Source organism: Haliotis asinina, chromosome 3 (assembly GCF_037392515.1).
Source record: "Haliotis asinina isolate JCU_RB_2024 chromosome 3, JCU_Hal_asi_v2, whole genome shotgun sequence".
NCBI lineage: Eukaryota > Metazoa > Mollusca > Gastropoda > Lepetellida > Haliotidae > Haliotis > Haliotis asinina.
This window is the reverse complement of record NC_090282.1, coordinates 7,131,536-7,150,787: the sequence shown is the minus strand read 5'-3', so window position 1 is coordinate 7,150,787 and position 19,252 is coordinate 7,131,536. Positions and strand designations below refer to the sequence as shown.

Genomic DNA, 19,252 nt, shown 5'->3' with positions numbered 1-19,252 from the left:
AGTTGAAAACTGTAATATAAACTGAGGCATACGGCCCCGTAAACCAAAGTCATGTAAGTCTTTTATGATGCCGTGCTTCCAGGTGGTATCATAAGCCTTTTCTAAATCGAACAAGATCGACACTGCATGTTGCTTGCTGATAAAGGCATTCTTGACAAATGACTCCAGTCGAACTAAATGGTCAACGGTACTGCGATTTTTACGAAAACCACATTGGATATTTGTGATTAAATTATTAGATTCCAGGTACCAAGTTAATCAGTTATTGACCACGCGTTCCATGGTTTTGCAAACACAGCTAGTCAAAGAAATGGGCCTATAATTTGACGATTCGGTATGGTCACGTCCAGGTTTGGGAATAGGTATAACTATGGCATCACGCCAGGATGGAGGAAATTTACCTGATGTCCAAATTTCATCGAAAATATTCAATAGTGTCTCTAAACAGGATTCTGGTAAGTGTTGTAGGAGCTGATAATGTATACCATCAGTTCCTGTAGCAGTATTATGGGATTGTTCAAGAGCAGTATGAAGCTCATGAATAGAAATGATTTCGTTATAATCTTCCCCATTATCTGAATGAAAATTGAGAATGGTCTTTTCCTGCTGTTTCTGGTATGTTTGAAATTGAAGAATATAGTTAGCTGAGGAAGAATGTTTCGCAAGTGTTTCACCCAGGTTATTTGCGATATCAGATTTATCCGTCAGCAGTTCATCTCCGCATTTGAGATGGTGTATGCTTGATTTGCTACCCTTACCTTTAATTTTCTGGATCATGTTCCATACCTTTGACATTGGCGTTCGTGAATTTATCTTCGAGACGATTGGCGCTTGTTTTGCTTAAAAGTACGCCAGGCTTTTGCATTGAGTATTTTAAATTTATTCAAATTATGGACCATTGGATGACGACGGAAATATTGCTCAGCCTTCTTCCGTGCCTTCCTAGCTTGTTTGCAGTCTGCAGTAAACCAAGGTTTACGTATGTGGGGAATAATAGAGGATTTCAGAATACATTTATCAGCTATTTTGTGAAGCCTATCGGAAAAGAGCTGTATAGAGTCGGGAACATCAATGAAAACATCTGGTGTTAGCTTTTCTGAACAAAGAGTTTCATAGCGAGCCCAGTCTGCTTTAGCAAAATTCCATCTCGAAGATTGAGGAACATCAGATGGTGTATTTGACTTTAATACAGTAGGAGAATGATCGCTACCACAGAGGTCATCATGAACTGACCATTCGAATTCATATAGTAAACTGGAATCAACAGCTGATAGGTCGAAGCAGGAATACGAGCCAGTTCCAGGGTGTAGATAGGTTTTAGTACCATCGTTAAAAGGCATAAATTGTTATTTGAGAAAAAATCTTCAAGTAATTTTCCTTTTGCATTAGTGTCATTACCGCCCCAAAGTGGGTTATGACCGTTCAAATCACCCATTATTACACAGGGTTTGGGAAGTTGGTCATAAAGTGCCTGAAGATCAGACTGGTGAAGAGAATAGGACGGTGGGATATACAAAGAACACAAGGTGAAAACAATATTCAGAGTCAAACGTACTGCAACAGCTTGGAGAGGGGTGTTCAGAGAAACTGGACTGTGAATTACCCCCTGTCGTACCAGAACAGAAGCACCTCCGGTTGCTTTGTCACCTGCAGGTGAAAAGTAATGTTACGAGTCGTACTGTCTTAAATTTAATGTATCAGTTGTTTTGAGGAAGGTTTCTTTTAAACAAAAAGCTGATGGTTTGTAATCCTGGATTAATAGCTGGAGGTCATTATAATTGTTCCGAAGTCCTCTAACATTCCATTGTAATAAACAGGTGGAGGAAGTCATGGTGGTTTAACAGGAGATCGTGAATGAGGGGAATGTCCTCTGCACTGTAATGGAGAGGTTTCCATATCCAGAGGTTCAAAGCTGTTACGAACCTCGACAGAATTGTGATAGGTACGTCAAGGTGCTTAAGAACTTTTGATTCTTTTCTTTTATGTTGTTTTCTTTCTGCTTTGGAAATGACAGTTTTGTTTGGTTCAGTTTTTTTTCCCAGTATGGGGTTCAGGCACAGATTCTGGTCTACGATCAACTGTTTGAGACTGGGGGGTAGATGGTACATCAGTCTGCGTGTCAGTTGTTGAAGTTACTTCACTGAGCGAGTAGAGGAGTGTTTGCTGATCAGTGACCCAGCTAATGGCTGTCTGGCACACACTATCCACTTTTTGGATAGAAGAAGAAACTGCGACAGAATATGGCTTTGTTAAATTGTCGTTTTGTGTCTGGTCGGCAACTAATTTTTTGGTCTCAGAGAAAGAAATGTTGTTTGAATATTTGATTTTAATAATCCTAGATTCTTTCTCAAACACTGGACATTGCTTAGAGTAAGACATATGCTCACCACTGCAGTTTGCACATTTCATGGCATTTGTACAATCAGTGTTCTCGTGATTTCCACTGCAGCGGGAACAAATTGGGGAGTTGTTACAAGAACTTGCCCCATGACCAAAATGTTGACATTTAAAACAACGGAGTGGATTTGGGAAACATGTATCCACACCGATGTTAAGATATCCAGCTTTGATGGATTTGGGTAGTTTGGAAAGCGCAAAGGTAAACGGATAGGTGGAAGTAGGGATAACCCTGTCATTAACTTTTCTAGTGAAACGTTTCACGGATGTCACCCCTTGAGTTTGAGTTCTGCCACAATCCCCTCTTCTGACATGTCAGACAAACATTTTGAACGATCTCGAACAATGCCTCGACACGAATTTAATGCCTTGTGGACAGATACAACAATCTCAGTATCAGCAAAATGGCTTGCTTTGAGCAAATTTAGAGACTGCTGCCTTTTAGCACATTCAATCAACAAAGAGCCAGAACGGAGACGAGTAATATTTTGCACAGTGCCACATATTCCTTCCACAGCCTTAGAGACAACAAAAGGGCTTATCTTAAGCGGGAGACCATTAGCACCTTCCACAACCAGAAATCGTGGCCATGACTCTGCACTTAAAACAGAACTTTCATCATTAGAAGACGAAATAGTGTCTATATCAATATGACGTCTTTTAGTTGCGTACCGAGAACCAGTGATTTGTGGGGAAGCCATGTTGAAGGTAAACATTCGACATCCCTGCTCCCCACCCGCCATCGAGTGTCAACGAGGACAGTGCTGTAGTGGAAACCAACGACAAACACTAGGGTTATACTCAAGCAATATCGACACAGGTAGCAGATATTGCCAAATAGAATAAAAGTCAGGTTGGTTCAGACCCTACATGTATTTGATGACAATTTGAACCTGCCAGATTGGCCCATGAGCCACCTCCTTCTGGCATAGGACTCAAGGCAGTTCAATCAATAAATAGTGTATATATATATGACATAGAAACGGCCAATACCCAATAATAGTTAAAATGTGCAAAATACAGTCACCATGCACAGGGCTTGGCGTGACCAGACGATTGACAGAATCGGGCCGATTCTACCACCCGTCTAGGTGAAGTAAGGGCCGAAGTGGTGTGTTGAGCAATAGGAGCGTGGTTCCAGGCTCCTGCTGCCCTCAACCACCAGACTACCGTCCTCCACCGACACGGGACGCAACCCACGGTAAACGGGTTGGTGGACCAAATATACCCTCGGGTCCACTACGGGGGTGTCGGCGAGCTCTTGGCGTTACCCAGCACCGACCACGAGGAGGTGGCTCGCCACGGGTGCCAAAATATTCTTCAAACTACATAAGAAGTGATTTCAGGCAATAGGTCTCAGATTCTAATTTATTCTTCGGTGATTATGTATAATCCATGAATATTCTAATGATTATATATAATCACTCATCAGACATTGTACATAATCACTAAAAAATTCAGGGATTATGCATAATCCGTGGTTTTACATATGTATGTATGTATGTATGTATGTATGTATGTATGTATGTATGTATGTATGTATGTATGTATGTATGTATGTATGTATGTATGTATGTATGTATGTATGTATGTATGCCTGTTAACTGTATGTCTGTTGCCGGTGTTTCTCAAGCTGCTGTTACCTGTATGTCTGGGTCCCCTGTCTCTGTTACCCGTGTTTCTGGTACCTGCATGCCCGGTTCCCATGTCTGTTTTAACTGTATGTCTGGTTCCTATGTTTCTGTTACCTGTGTTTCTTTTACCCATGTTTGCGTTACCTGTATGTGTGTTACCCGTGTTTCTGTTACCCGTATGTCTATTACTAGTGTCTCTGTTACCAGTGTGTCTGTTCAAAGTGTTTCTGTTACCTGCATGTCTGTTACCAGTGTTTCTGTTACATGTATGTCTGGTTCCCATGTTTCCATTACCTGTACGTATGGTACCCATGTCTGTGTTGCTGTATGTCTGTTACCCATTCTCGAGTTACCTGTATGTCTGTCGTGCCTGTTTCTGTTACCTGTTACCCGTGTCTCTATTATCTGTATGTGTGGTTTCTTTTTTTGTAATACCTGTATGTCTGTTACACGTGTTTCTGTTATCTGTGTTTCTTTTATCCACGTCCCTATTACCTGTATGTCAGGTTCCCACGTTTCTGTTACATGTATATCTGCTATACATGTTTCTGTTACCTCTCTGTTACCTGTATGTCCTTTACTCATGTTCCTGTTGCCTATATGTCTGTTATCCGTGTTTCTGTTACCCTTATTTCTGTTACCTGTATGTCTGTTATCCGTGTGTCTGTTACCCGTATTTCTGTTACCTGCATGTCCTTTACCCGTGTTTCAGTTACCTCTATGTCTGTTACCTGTATGTCTGGTTCCCATGTTTCTGTTACCTGTGTGTCCGTCACCTTTATGCCTGTTATTCATGTTTCTGTTACCTGTATGTTGGTTATCCATGTTTATGTTACTTGTGTGCCTGGTTCCCATGTTTCTGTTACGTGTATGTCTGTTTCCTGTGTTTTGTTACCTGTATGCATGTTGCGAGTGGTCGGGTCTGTTACCTTCAAGCCTGTTACCTGTATGTCTGTTTCCCATGACTAAGTATGTATGTTTCCCGTGTTTCTGTTATGTGTATGTGTATTACCCCATGTACTTCTGTTTATGTTTCACCTATGATTTTGCTGCCACATTTCCTCTCGTGTGTCTTTACCTGTAATTCTGCTATAACTATAACCATATTTCTGTTACCCGTGGTTTCGGTTGCCTATATGTTCGTGCCTCTTTGTTTAGTGGACTTTTTCCACAGACTCAATCTACCTGGACGGTCAGACTAAGTAGACAAGTTGTGATTTAGACCTAGCTATTCTAGGAAGAGTAGGTCTTTGAGTTGGTCCCGACCTGAGTAATCAATGCCCCATTTCAGTTAATGTTTGTAATATATGCAGCCACGACCCCGACACTCAATGATGTGTGTAGTTCCTTCATGAATCAATATCTGGAGGTGATGAACAGAAAATTGATATTTATGGAGGAAACTGATAGCAAGTAGAATCAATATTGCGTTTGATTACTGTACTTCCTTGATTTTGCACGGAGGTGAGTGTTATTGAAGACATCGATGTCACTACTACCCGGTACCCACTGAAGGCTGAAGGAAAAAATTCACAGTCATTATATACCCCGGTCCTCGGTTGTGTAGCAGTAAGTAAAATGGCGTGGAATCTTACAGCGACAGCTATGTAGCAGTAAGTAAACATGGCGTGTGATCACACACCGTCCGCTGTGTAGCAGTAAGTAAACATATCGTGTGATCACACACGGTTCGGTGTGTAGCAGTAAGTAAACATGGCGTGTGATCACACACCGTTCGGTGTGTAGCGGTAAGTAAACATGGCATGTGATTACACACCGTTCGCTGTGTAGCAGTAAGTAAACATGGCATGTGATCACACACCGTCCGCTATGTAGCAGTAAGTAAACATGGCATGTGATTACACACCGTCCGCTGTGTAGCAGTAAGTAAACATATGGTGTGATCACACACCGTCCGCTATGTAGCAGTAAGTAAACATGGCGTGTGATCACACACCGTTCGGTGTGTAGCAGTAAGTAAACATGGCGTGTGATCACACACCGTCAGCTATGTAGCAGTAAGTCTACATGCTGTGTTATCACACAACGTCGATTGCTAGCTGACAACCAAACCGATATGCAGGGATAGGTTAAGTGTGAAATTCATGCATCGTGCATCCCTGAGGCACTTGCCACATACAAAGGCAAGCCAGTTGTTCAACAAAACAAAACAGTGCAACATCTGCTAGATAAATTACAATGGGGAATCGCCTAGGACATAGGATAATCAACTATTTGGACTCTTTACACTGGTTTCAAATCAAATTTACACCACCCATTAATTCTGTACACTAACTAGTTGCAGCTCTGTTATGCTTGGAACAAACAACATATAACAATAACAGTGTTATATATCCAGAAATGCCCATTAGATCAGTCTGTCATACAACAAATATATCAAAGAGAGCCCATGGACGTCTAGAATATGTGCCAAGTCTAGATTTCCACATTCTCAAGGCTCCTTTTCATTATATATTTTGCTATGAACTGATTTTTTTTGGTAAAAGATTATCATTTCAAAGACGAGTCGGTAGTCTTCCAAGAGATCTGGCATTAACGCGCTCAAAACTTCCGGTATCGACCCATGTCATGTCAGATAATGATTAAGTGACAATCGAATATCAACGTGATTGGAGAAACATAGCTACATTAATATCCTTTTAGCGTGTATTTGAGGCAGAATCATAAAGGACGCACAACTATTTTCGCCCTATTGACATCTAGCAGTTGATCTGTGACGGAATCAAAACAACTTGGCGTCAGGGACAATGAGTTGATGTCCAATGCAGGCGAGTCATTAAAAAGCAGTTAGGGCAGTCGAAGTAGCGACGTCGTATTTAATCTGTTACATTTACTTTCACTCTTACCATCGACAGAGACAGGTTAAATGTCATGTCAGCACAGGATTTCCATCGGGGTAGCTACCTGGGGCAAACTAGATGTATGGTGACTGGGGTCTCATTGATTGTAGACAATAGAGTGGATTTGGTGCACAGTAGAGGGGAGGGAGTACACAACATGACAAGTGACAGTACACAATAGAGCGGAGGCAGTACACAGCGTGGATGAAGAACGCAGTAGCGTGGACTGTGTATATAACAGAGCGGAGGGAGTACACAACAGAATGAAGGTAGTACACAATAAATCGGATGGACTACATAATGGATCGGAGGGAGTACTCAACAGTGGACCCAGTACACAATAGAGAGTTCACAGTACATAATAGATCGGAGGGAGTAGACAACAAAACGGAGTACACTATTGAGCAGGGGCAGTACACAACAGACAACAGTGCGGATCGTGTATACGCTAATAGCACAAGAGTACACAGTAGAGCGAAGGCAGTACACAACAGAGCAGAGGCAGTACACAGTAGAGCGAAGTGAATACACAAAACAGCGAGTGCGAGCATGCTTTTACGCCGCTTTTAGCATTAACCCAACTCCACCCCACCCCTTACAACCCACCCACACATCATTGTTTCTACACAATCATCATGAAGTTGACACATTGTTCGTTCGATTCACGCCGTGATGAAGCGCATATTTCCTAAAATATCTCCTATTTCTGGAAGCTCTTTAGTTGCCCGTATGAGCGGACCAACATCATAGAAACTTTCAATAACTGCTTGGAGCATGACAGGAGTTCCGCCCACAGGGCTACAACGATCAATGGTACACTTCTCTGTGGACAAGCTGAATTCGAATATACCGAAATCACAGCTGAACTCCTCAGCCCTGAATTAACTTTCTTCTCGGATATTTATTGCATCTGTGTAAAACACAGTTGCCAATGACCCTCTAATTATTTTGTGGTAATAAATGTAATCTAAGTAAATGAAGGGTATTTTCTTGGTGTTTCACCGTAAAATGTATCAGTGGCTCTATATACAGGTTCTTGCCTGTCATCATTTTCAAAGAAAGCAGATTAAAGACTAAATGGATTTCTTCTTTTCATTGTATTTTTCTTTGTTTTTGTCGATTGACGGTTTGTTAGTATGCAGCATGTTAAAAAATCAAACAACTAGTTGATTCTTATTTAACGACGCATTCAGCAATATTCCAGCAGTTTGAACATAATCGAGGCTGGACCAGACAATCCAGTAATATTCAACATTTGTATTCATGGTACAAAACAACAGCGAGGTTACAATGCACCACAAGGATGTATATTATGTTGTCAGTATGCAGCTACTGTAAACAGTAGAAGATGGTTTACGTTACAGGTGCTTGCATGGATGGAACTGTAATTATTATACTCAGTAGATCGTGTTCCCGCCACTAGTTGACTCACGACAAGCCCACAAATGACACATTGCAGCATTCGGTTAGTCTTCTTCCGCGAGGTCAGGACAGTCTGCAGGATGCTTTGGTTGTATGGGGTGTTCATTTCGCGACAGGTCAGGAGTGTGTGAACGGACCAGGGCAATAACGTTGAACCTACAAATACAGGTTTATTAAATGACCACGGAAAACATGTGTTCCCTCTTTCACAAGAGCGCGTCCTCCTCTGCCTTTGATGCGATGCTGACCTGTCAATGTGCACCACTAGAAAGACTGGTCTATAATAAGACTTTGCCATTATGACAGAGTAAATGGTGTTTATCCTTAATCATCAACTTCTATCAACATTGTATCAATACAAACGAGAAACTAGCGTTAATGTACCCATTACTTTACTTAGGGCCATATATCTGACAAGCAATCTAAACTGACGAGCAAAAGAAATTACACAAGTTGTGTTTCTTCCAGAAATATTAAAATAACAAAACCTTTGGATGAAATGGAACATGTATATTGAAGCACACTGCAACACACGTGTTCTAACTGCAAAAATGGCATTGCAACAATAAACAGCCATGTAGTTATGACCACTGGAGAAGGTTCCTACAATACTGGAGGTCATGGCCATTCACAGCCGCGTTCGGCAGGTCCATTTGCCAGCAGCACCAAGTCGTTTTGTCGCTGCGAATCGGCTCACGCGATGACCCAGTGATGTGAATCCTGATGACGCCAGGGTCAACATCCGGTTGCGTAGGTGAATAGCCCGCAGATGGCGATCCCCTTGGGGTGTTCCGACTCCTGGAAGTCGAATTCTGGGTCGATCACATGTCTGGTTTGTCATACTGAGTCGGTTAAACGGTTATGGTATTTTTCGTGTGCAACCCAAGTCCTTTCACTGTGGCTGTTGGAAATGGGACATTCATGTGGCTCGTTCTCGTTGCGCCGACGCCAGTCTTGTCATTGTCTCGTGAGATTTCCCTCAAGTGATTGTTCAGTCTTCACGAGAAACAGGTTTGATACCATCTACATGAAAATTGCTCGTGTATAGAACAATAATCACAATTTACCAATAATCCTTGCGAAAAACATACAAATTTCCATTTTGGCACATGGAACATAATGGTTGTGTTCTCTACAATCCGTGCTCTTCAATAATTTTACTAGTTAGAACGGAGATTTGGGATTGCAGCAACAATTACACATGTGTACTTTCTTTTGCTTGTCAGTTTATTTAATCACCAGAAACCCAACCTTCGGTGAAATATGATGTATCTGTACTGATCAGTATGTAGTATTGCCATAACTAAAAAAAGTACTATCATTATAGTTATAAGTTACGATAATGCAGATATCGTAACTTACTATTTACAAATCCAATATGCTGAAGTCTAATGTTGTACGAAATATATAGATTTTGTTGATATACTTGAGTTTATCATAAACCACGTTATATGTTAATGAACGCGTCGGGCCTATCGATCTAGGTAATGGTACTGCTGTGTTTCTTCTTCACTTACAAGTTTATCTGTGAGGCCTCTTCTAAATACAGAAAACCAGCAAGGGCTCTGGAAATCTCTGAGAAAAAGTCCATAAATTGATCCTTATTGCTGCGAGAACACAATAATAGCAAATAAAAACACCATAACATAAATTAACTGCCCTCATACATGTTAGTGAAAAACTTCAAAGACGACTTGCAGACCTCTTATTTACAGATGCCCACTACAGGCAGCGAAACTCGCCCGTGTTTGTCGTTACGAAGCTGTTAACAGGTTAGATTAATGAACTAGTACCGAGACAGCATTAAAGAAGAACGCTCTCTCCCCAGCATGGTTACGTCTGCACACATGCTATGTTGACGAACATGCTGTCTGCACCCAGAGACCAACTTTTGAAACAAGATTTGATATTTCCATTTGAGCGATATCAATGGACAATCTTTTTCACAGATATCTTCATTTGAGCAACGATACTAAGGGATTTCAAAATGCTGGCGATATGTGTATTGGTGCTGGTTCTTGCACAATGCGAGGGGATAGAAAACGCATGGTTCTCCGTGTATGGGGAGTTTGATTATGCTCGTCCTGTGTCCCAGGGCACCGACTGGGGACAGAAGACGAAGTTTGGGTGTTCTCTCAAGTGCGGTCGGGACACCGGGTGTTCAGCATTTCAGTTCAAGCTAACGAACGCTCCACTAGGAAGCTGTGTGGTGTTCGGAACACTGACACTTAGAAGATACATGGTGTCTAGTCCTGGAACTAATTACTATGAGAAGGTATGTACGTGTAAACACGAGCACGATTGCACGTATAGATAGATAGATAGACAGACAGACAGACAGACAGACAGACAGACAGACAGATAGATAGATAGATAGATAGATAGACAGATAGACAGATAGACAGACAGATAGACACATACACACGCGCACACACACATACATACGTACGTACGTAGGTAGGTAGGCAGATAGATAGATAGATAGACAGATACATAGATAGATAGATACAGAGATAGGTAGACAGATGAGGGTAGAATAGGCCTAGAATATGCCATAAAGGGCGACATTGTCGTAAATGGTGACTAACGGGATCGGGTTGTCAGACTCGCTGACTTCGGTGACACATGGCATCGGTTCCTATTTGCGCAGATCGATGCTCATGCTATTGATCACTGGATTGTCTGATCCAGAATTTATTATCTGAGCAAGAAATATAAAGTTACTGTTAGATGTCATACTCTTCGCGTCTGATACATTGTTTTACATTGGTTTTACCAGTATGGATGTCAGATATGGGGATTCAAAAATTGCAATGTCATTGAACATGTTCATCTTAAATTCCTTCAATTAGCTTCCGGTCTTAGATACAACACCCCAAAATTTATGGTTTATGGAGAACTTGAAAGACCAGCTACAAATCATTAACCGATTAATTACTTATTGGATCAAATTTAAATTTTCCCACCCAAACAACAAATAGTATTTTTCATTTTCGATTACATCATGGATGAAGCTCGCTGGCCAAATCACGTGAAACATATATTTTGTAAATGCGGCTTAACGGATATATTTGTAATTCATTTATACTCAATAATACTCAATCCTGGATCATATCAAAGTCTGAATCAATCCTGAAAGACCACTTTTAACAATGGTGGATCCGTGAAATGAATGAGGCATCCAGGGACAATATTACAAGGTGTTTGAAAAGTCCCCTTTACTCAACAAATACTGCTGTCAGGAAATATATGGAACCCTAGTCTTTTAAAACTTTTATCCATAAATTTCCAATAGAAAATGCTAGATGGACGAATATCGCACGAAAAAAGAGTGTGTAACCTTTTTAACTCACAGTGAACTTGGTATGAATTCCATTATGTCTTTAGATGTTCATATTTTAGCCAACAACGTAACACTCACCTGGAAGATAATGCCTATCCCAAATCTCACTACATCTAAAAACTAAAAAACTGTTTATGCTCTAGTTTTCAGGAATCATTACGTATATTTCCTGTCACCTTCTCGCATGCTTTGTATTTTCTGCATTCCATTTTATATGCTTATGTAAGACCTAAGCTAGTTCTATTATGAGCAAAAAACTCTGAGTATCTGGGTATCAGAAAGAAAATAAATCATATGGACTTTATTGTGACAACGCTTGTCAATCGGAATACGATACAGGTTTCGTCATGTCTTAATGATTAGATGTACATTACTGTATCATAAAAGAAAAGACGCGATTCAGTATGTTGTCACTTTATCTTCTATCCATAATTGTTTTAATTGAGATACATGTATATTGAAAAGGTTATTTTGTAAAAACATGAACTCATTGCTGTCTGTTTTAGCTCTAGACTTAACAATTCTGACATTTTCGCTAACTGGGATTTCCGCTGAGTTCATTTGTCATCTATGTTGATTGACGAGTTTACTCAATACTTTACGGACGTACCTGGCGGTACAGATTTAGTGTGTCACGAAACAGACGTAGGTGGTTATGTGTCTGTGGAGCAACATCCACTCCTGATGAATCCAGTCAATCCTGATGCCTTGAAGCAGGAGGTTCAGTACATGGTGGACAATGGCAAAGTTGAATCAAAGTGACTGGAGCTCTCCTTGTAGTTTTATACCGAAGCCTGGTTTACGCTAGAGATGATGTACCGACATGAAACCTGTAAATACTGTTTCTGAAACTGACTCGCTCAAAGATGAGAACGTCAGGTCGAAGAGGGGTTGTCAGATTCCACTGACAGCGTGCCTAGCATTTAGCAGCTTTGACACAGCAGATGGTTCGGTTGGTTGTTGTATTGCGCCGCAATCAGTAATAATCCAGCTATTTGGCAGCGATCTGTAAATAATCGAGTCTTAACAAGACAATCCAATGATCAACTGCACGAGCATCGATCTGTGCAACTGGGATACGATGACATGTCAGCCATCCGATCCCATTAGTCGTCTCTTATGACAAGCATGGTTTGCAGAGGATCAATTCTAACCCGGACCTTCACGGATAGGCTAAAGAGAAAGGTATTTCAGTAGAAAAACATGCCATTTGTCATCAAACACGCTCTAGCCACATTCCAGCGTCACATCCATGGCATTGCTGATGATCTGGTGGGATTGATCCAATCACATATTCCACTGACCTGGAGTAGCACCTTGCGTTCTTTAAAACACTCATTGTAGTCAAGCTGGCTGTGTATTTAGCAAATCGTGAATATATGCGCAGGCACATGTAGAATTCCTATTCATGTTATTCATGTCATTGTCCAACGCCATTCAAACTACATTTTTAGAGTATGAATCCAATCAAATGGCATTGGGTGCATGAGACTTTAGTCACCCTGTTTGTAATTTTACAGAGAAATTATTCAACCATTGTGAAAAATAACTCTTGCGCTGTAAGCTTGGCAACAATTTGACGTGTACATGAGTGAGGCTTTGTTTTCACGTGTGTACTGTTCACACTCTACTGATTTTGTCCACACCCTCATAAAAACAACAACAAAATGCATCGCTTAATGTGCTTACGGTTTTCTTTACAGGAATTGCATTTAGACATAAAGCATATAAACGGCAAAGGCAAGATAATTGCTGCTGCACTATGGCAAATGAAAGTGATGAGTTTGACTTCAAACGCATTTGTAAAATATTCCCATACTTGCCATTTGTAACTTTTTATTAGCAATCTCTATGTTCAAACATTCATTCTCCGAAGGGGCTTGATATTGAAACTTTACCATAGTATTTCCTATAAGGTTTAGTTGAAGGTCATGTTGCTGTGTTGTAACAATGAGTATTCCACAGAAATGTAACACTGCTTTTGGCCAAGTAAAGGTGTTGACGTTACTGTGTTTTTTGTCCTTTTCGAGTCTAGTGTAATGTGATATCTTCGAGAACTTTCTGCAACAGAGCAAATTAGCAAGGTACATAACTTTAATTTCAAGAATGTATTTACGCTGTGCATGTATACAAGAAGCGCATGCATTACATTATTGTTGAAGTAGAGAAAGAGCAGCACAAGATTAAAAAGGTGCCCTGCTTGTATTCAGTTCGGGTTATTTCTCATCCCCATGAAATTTACTGCCCAAAGGTTTGCTACAATAATTGTGTGAAATCGTGAGTCACAGTTACAGTTCCGCTTACAATGTAGAGGGCGCTATGTTTTACGACCCACGATTTGCAAACAATAGTCTTTAATGTGCTATTGCAACAATCGATCAATAGGTCACACACCAGGTATTTGTTCTAATGTCGTTAGAAAACGTCTGTGACGATATCCCAAGTCCAGATAGCCTGACAATGTTGCATACAAATTAATAAAAACAAACTTTCGTGTGTAGCAAGAAATAACCACTGTGCCATGAGGGCTCTGTCTGCCAGGACTGGGTGTTAACGTTATCTCACTGTCTTTTATGATGGACAATGATGCCGAGAAGGTAAACGAATCCACTATTCATGGTTTCACAGTCACCATGTAGAAACAACATTCTTCAAGCGCTGTGTATCTCTTCCCGAGATTACTTTGCTCCTTGTGTGTGTGCATGCGCCCGTGCGCCCGTGCGCCCGTGCGTGCGCTCGTGTGTGTTTATACCAGACTTGGTTGAAACCTATTTGATGCTAAGTCAAAAATTGTGTTGTTCACTCCGGATCTTTTTACTACCCAGTGTCTATAGACACTGCAACCTATGACAATGTGAACACATCTGGGAATTGAAGTTACTCCCTCAAGTTGAGGCATCAACGTACAAAGTCAGCGATCTAACCCACTCAGCCACTGCACGGCGTATTAAGTTCAGAACTGGTGGTCTTGATCACGTTTACCTTTCTGACAAATATAAAGTGGCACGTCTCCCATGGCAGGAGCTAGGGATGCAAATGAAGCATGTGGACAATGACAATGTGTCTTTAATCTATATGATCTTGAACATCCCACGATAAACCATTTTTATCCTCGATTGTTGCTATATAGTTTATATCAAAGGCTCATATAATGAGATCTTTATTTGTTCACATAATATATTTACGATACGAAAACACGCTCACTTAATCTCTATTTACTGTGTGGCTGTTTACGAGGCCACGGAAAACTATTGGAGTGAAAAATAAACATACGATTCAGGCGATAAAATTCTTAATTTGTGTTTTGTCGAGAACCCTGTCAGTCCTGATATGAAGGTGTTTGTGAGCAGATGCTTTGCGACATGGCTCCATATTGAGCGGCTATTGTGTCTGTGATTCATAAATCAGCAGGCGATAACAGTAATACGCACGGTATATTTGTAAGCGACTGATTTGCAAAGGAAATTTCACATACATACGAGCACATCAGCATTAATCTAGCACTAACCACTATTTTATGTTAGAATATTGTTGAGTATACATATATGTATAAACGTTAACAGCAACATATTTTACTCTTATTAAAACAAAAGGCAAAATTTTGAAATTGAAATTTGGTTACAAATTATGATGAATTATGGTTGAAATACTGACTCCTGTCCAGATTAAAAGTTTAGTTTTCCCTAGTTTTGCAAACACTATATTCAAATTGTTCAGTGCATATGTGGGCATATATATCTTTCATTTGATACGATTCCCGTGAGGTTCAAGTCTAATGTTTGCATCACCAGTACAGAGAAGAAAAGAAAACCAAAATAACGATATCCTGAACACATTTGGGGAAACTTAGTGATATATGGCGGGTATTCCGATATGACGAGCTCGAGCATAGAGATAAATTAACAAATTTGTCCTTCGGGAACCTTGTTCGATCCAGCACCACTGACCTCACTTCTCCAAGTCTTAGTTGTGTTGCTGGAAAACACACGAGCAATAGCATGGCAATACTTCAAACGGTTTTATGCTGCACTTGTCTTGATATTCTCTAGTTATCTCCGCAAGGTTCTTATTGTATGACGGGTTTATTACTTTGTTGTTGAAAAAGGTCTTTGTTTAAATAACCTTTATCCAGGCAGCATAAACGTCTCAGCATGTTTTACATTAACGTAAAACGACTCGACATGGCGTTGCTCCATTAGAATGGTGCAATGCCAGAGAAACAGGGAAAACATTGTTTTATACTAGGAAACAAAGGCCACTCGAACCAAAAGATTTTGCTGCTACTGTTCGCCATGTGGTCTCAAGGTGCAATTTTCTTAATGCTTTATACATAAAACCGGTTAGTTTTTTTATGAAACAATGGATAAATGTAAACATTCTTTACTCACACTTTCTTTTGATCTGATCGAATATGAACGCCAATGGTCAATACTTCACGGCCTTCTCCCGAACGAAGAACGTAGTGTGGACAAAACTGTGTCTCCCAAACAAGTTTAGAGACAATGCAATCGCACAACGAAATGTTACCGAAGGAAGCCATCCAAACCTAAAGGTTGGAAGACTTAGCATCATCAAACGACCACAGTGGAACTCCGTGCATAACGCTTAAATCAGCTGAAGTTCCCTTGGATCGGTGAACATGTTGGTAACTTAACTCGTGAGAGTTTCTAGGACTTCAGTCCTGTCCCGCTTTGAGCAAGATATCTCGCCTGGAAAAGTCGCGTTATAAATATTTTCATTATATTATTACTATTATTATTTCACACCAATGTAATAACTTGCTGTTCAGATATTTCTTAAAATACATCCGGTACCAGCACGAATGTATTCTGATTGTCCTGTGACCTTATCATTACTATAATTGAATCACCGACTGAGTAAACAGCGTTCGTTTCAGATTAAGAAGCGTCCTGGAGAACCGCTCGATGCCTACCTTATGTACTATGCATCGTATTTCCTGTATATGCCAGGCGATTTAGCTGATAGTTTTAACAACGTCTTCCATCAGATATTGGGTCACCTATGGCTATATTTAAGAAAGGCTGTACTACAGAGCACCGGTTGTTTCAAACCTTCAAACGTTGAAGCAAAAAGACACCAGCAATACACCTTGTCCCGCAGTGTATTTGATTTAATATTTTCTTCATTTATTCATGAAGATAACCATCAATAACCATCAATTCCTTATTTCGTTCCAGAGGAAATGTGAAGTGGACTTCCCTGTTGACGCTTCTGTGACGCACTTCTCAGATTACCATTCATCTATGTTCAGCGGTTCGAAGGTCAGAGTTTACAAGTTCAACATAGTGCGCTCCACCATCACTTCTGTAGATCGGGTCGGTGACTATTCCATCTCCGACATATACCCCGGTTATGCAACATCCGTGGACGCAGGATTCGAACTCATAGGAACAAGCCCAAGAAAAACTGTACTTCTAAAAGGTACATCTGAGTTGAGTTACCGTAACATTTGGGGGGTTTCATTTTCTTAGTAAAGGTCATATTCTAGTGCTTTTTGTTGAGCCCCTTTCGGGATTCGAACCCGCACTCTCAGAGTCAGGCACTCCCCAATATGACATATGTTACCCTTCACCACTTACCATTGAGTAATGATTTGAGTTTGTTAACATGCTGAAATACTGCTGAAAATACAATACGGTGTTTTAAGATCCCATGATCTGAGCACATTTATATGACATTGTTTAAACCTGTTAAGCATTGTGGTATAAATCTAAGCATTTCATATTTAAAATCTAAACGGTTTGAATAAAAACATGTTCAGACTGTTTAAATTGGTGTTTAGCATGGTCGGTGGTTCTAACAAGCAAGAGTTTCTAAAGGTTTAAGCTGGCTGAAATGAAGATGCTAACCTTGTCGTGTGAGATTCCGAGGTTTACATCTGAATGATGTATGGTGAAACATGTTGGTTCTTACATCTTGTGTAAAGGACTAAGGCCAGGTATTGTATGGATAAACACGCAGAAACCATTCACAACTACTTGTGTCATTCCGGCAAGCCGGATGACGACTCGTACCCATCTAGCAGCCATGTTTCGAAGGAAAGATAACTCCGAATTTACAAATATAGCCACTCCTACTCCAATTTTTATAATACAACACGAAAGTCACCTTAAGTACGTTTGCTAAGTCGTTAACAAATATCAGTTACAAAGTAATTTTATAATCAATGAAATAATAATGAAAATCGATAATCGCAAGGAAACTCCAATGTATTTGACCTCATTTCAAATTATATTACGCGCGAATAGGCTGATTTGCCACTACTGCTGGCAATAATAGCGTACCATACGGGTAGAGTCTTCTTGTTGGTCAAGGCCAGTAGTTACGAATGACGTACGTAAAGACAACTGGATAAGTTGGACCGGCACAAAGAGTACGTTTACGAGAAGTAGGCGGTTCACGGCAATGAGCAAACCCGTTGGCTTGTGTAAGGTAGAGGCTAGTGCAGGCTTAGTACGATGAAATTGTAGGAGTTTTCTGAGACAGGCCATCAGGCGCGCAGCAAGTCACTTTTTCGTGTAAGCTTGATGGGCTGCGAAGATTTATATTTAGATAATATTTAGGGCTTGCCCAAATTTCATATGATTTTTAGCAAACATCATGTGTAAGCCTGGGGTGTTTCTAGGTACGCCTTTAGTCACGCGCTTCAACACACTACACTTTGGACAACCTGGGCCCCCTTCGCTCACATTGGCAAAGCGCCAGTGGGGGCTACTCATACATACTGGCCAGTTGTCTGGTCGCTGCTCAACTTTTCCTTGTTCGTCAATGCATACATATCTTACATGTAAAGTGCTACTGTCAGGTCGTCACAACAGAATTGCAAATATATGTCAATGTTATGATTTAATATATTGTCAAATATGCTAAATAATGTGATTTTCTTCAGAATAATTATTTTTGTCAGTACCGAGAATGTCAGAATATTTCCTTGCAGGTACAAAGGAATCTTGCTTCCAGAGAGCTAGTAGCGGTGCCTTCTCCTTCAGCTCATGCCCCGACACTCACTACCTCAGCACCTTCTTCGCCAGCAGCGGCTTGTCGCGAGTAGACGCGATTACCGTTTACAGCACCAGCAACCCCGACCTGCACGTCATGGCAAGCGGCAACGTCTACCATCTCCGTTATTCCAGCAGCTCGGGAAAGTTTGAGATGGTACAAACTTATAATATGACACTGCTGTCCTCCAGTGACCCTTGGTATAATGCCTTTAAAGATATATCTGTCACGGCTATGTTTAGACTGACGAGCAAACTTTTTTTCATCTTCGAGGGTTCAAAGTATGTCAAGTACGACATTGTCTCGAAGCAGTATACTTCTAATCCACTGATCGTATGTGGCAACTGAGTAATAGCCTGACCACTCTTGATTCAGTTAACGAAGCAGTATACTTCTAATCCACTGATCGTATGTGGCAACTGAGTAATAGCCTGACCACTCTTTCAGTTAAAAAACCTACTTAACGCGGAGTTAGCTAATATCTCCAAAGGTCTTTTGTCCTTGTATATTTAGTCAGTGTTAGTACACTCTTCCAAAAACCCCTCAAACCCCAAATTACAATGAAAATTTGGTGT

General features: G+C 40.6%; 1 protein-coding gene across 1 annotated transcript; it reads left to right on the top strand.

Annotated features, from left to right (window-relative positions):
* Positions 1-10,301: 10,301 nt before the first annotated feature.
* LOC137278149 (uncharacterized) lies at positions 10,302-19,025 on the top strand. The gene is made up of 3 exons (XM_067810319.1): positions 10,302-10,589; positions 16,856-17,099; positions 18,616-19,025. The coding sequence occupies exons 1-3, from the start codon at positions 10,302-10,304 to the stop codon at positions 19,023-19,025; spliced, it is 942 nt and encodes a 313-aa protein (XP_067666420.1).
* The last annotated feature ends 227 nt before the right edge of the window (positions 19,026-19,252 follow it).

What these genes read in the sequence shown, in the direction of transcription:
- LOC137278149 (XM_067810319.1), top strand. Translation starts at nt 10,302, where the DNA reads ATGCTGGCGATATGTGTATTGGTGCTGGTTCTTGCACAATGCGAGGGG. An exon ending in GAACTAATTACTATGAGAAG is followed by an intron (nt 10,590 to 16,855) that starts GTATGTACGTGT and finishes ATTTCGTTCCAG; the next exon opens with AGGAAATGTGAAGTGGACTT. An exon ending in AAAAACTGTACTTCTAAAAG is followed by an intron (nt 17,100 to 18,615) that starts GTACATCTGAGT and finishes ATTTCCTTGCAG; the next exon opens with GTACAAAGGAATCTTGCTTC.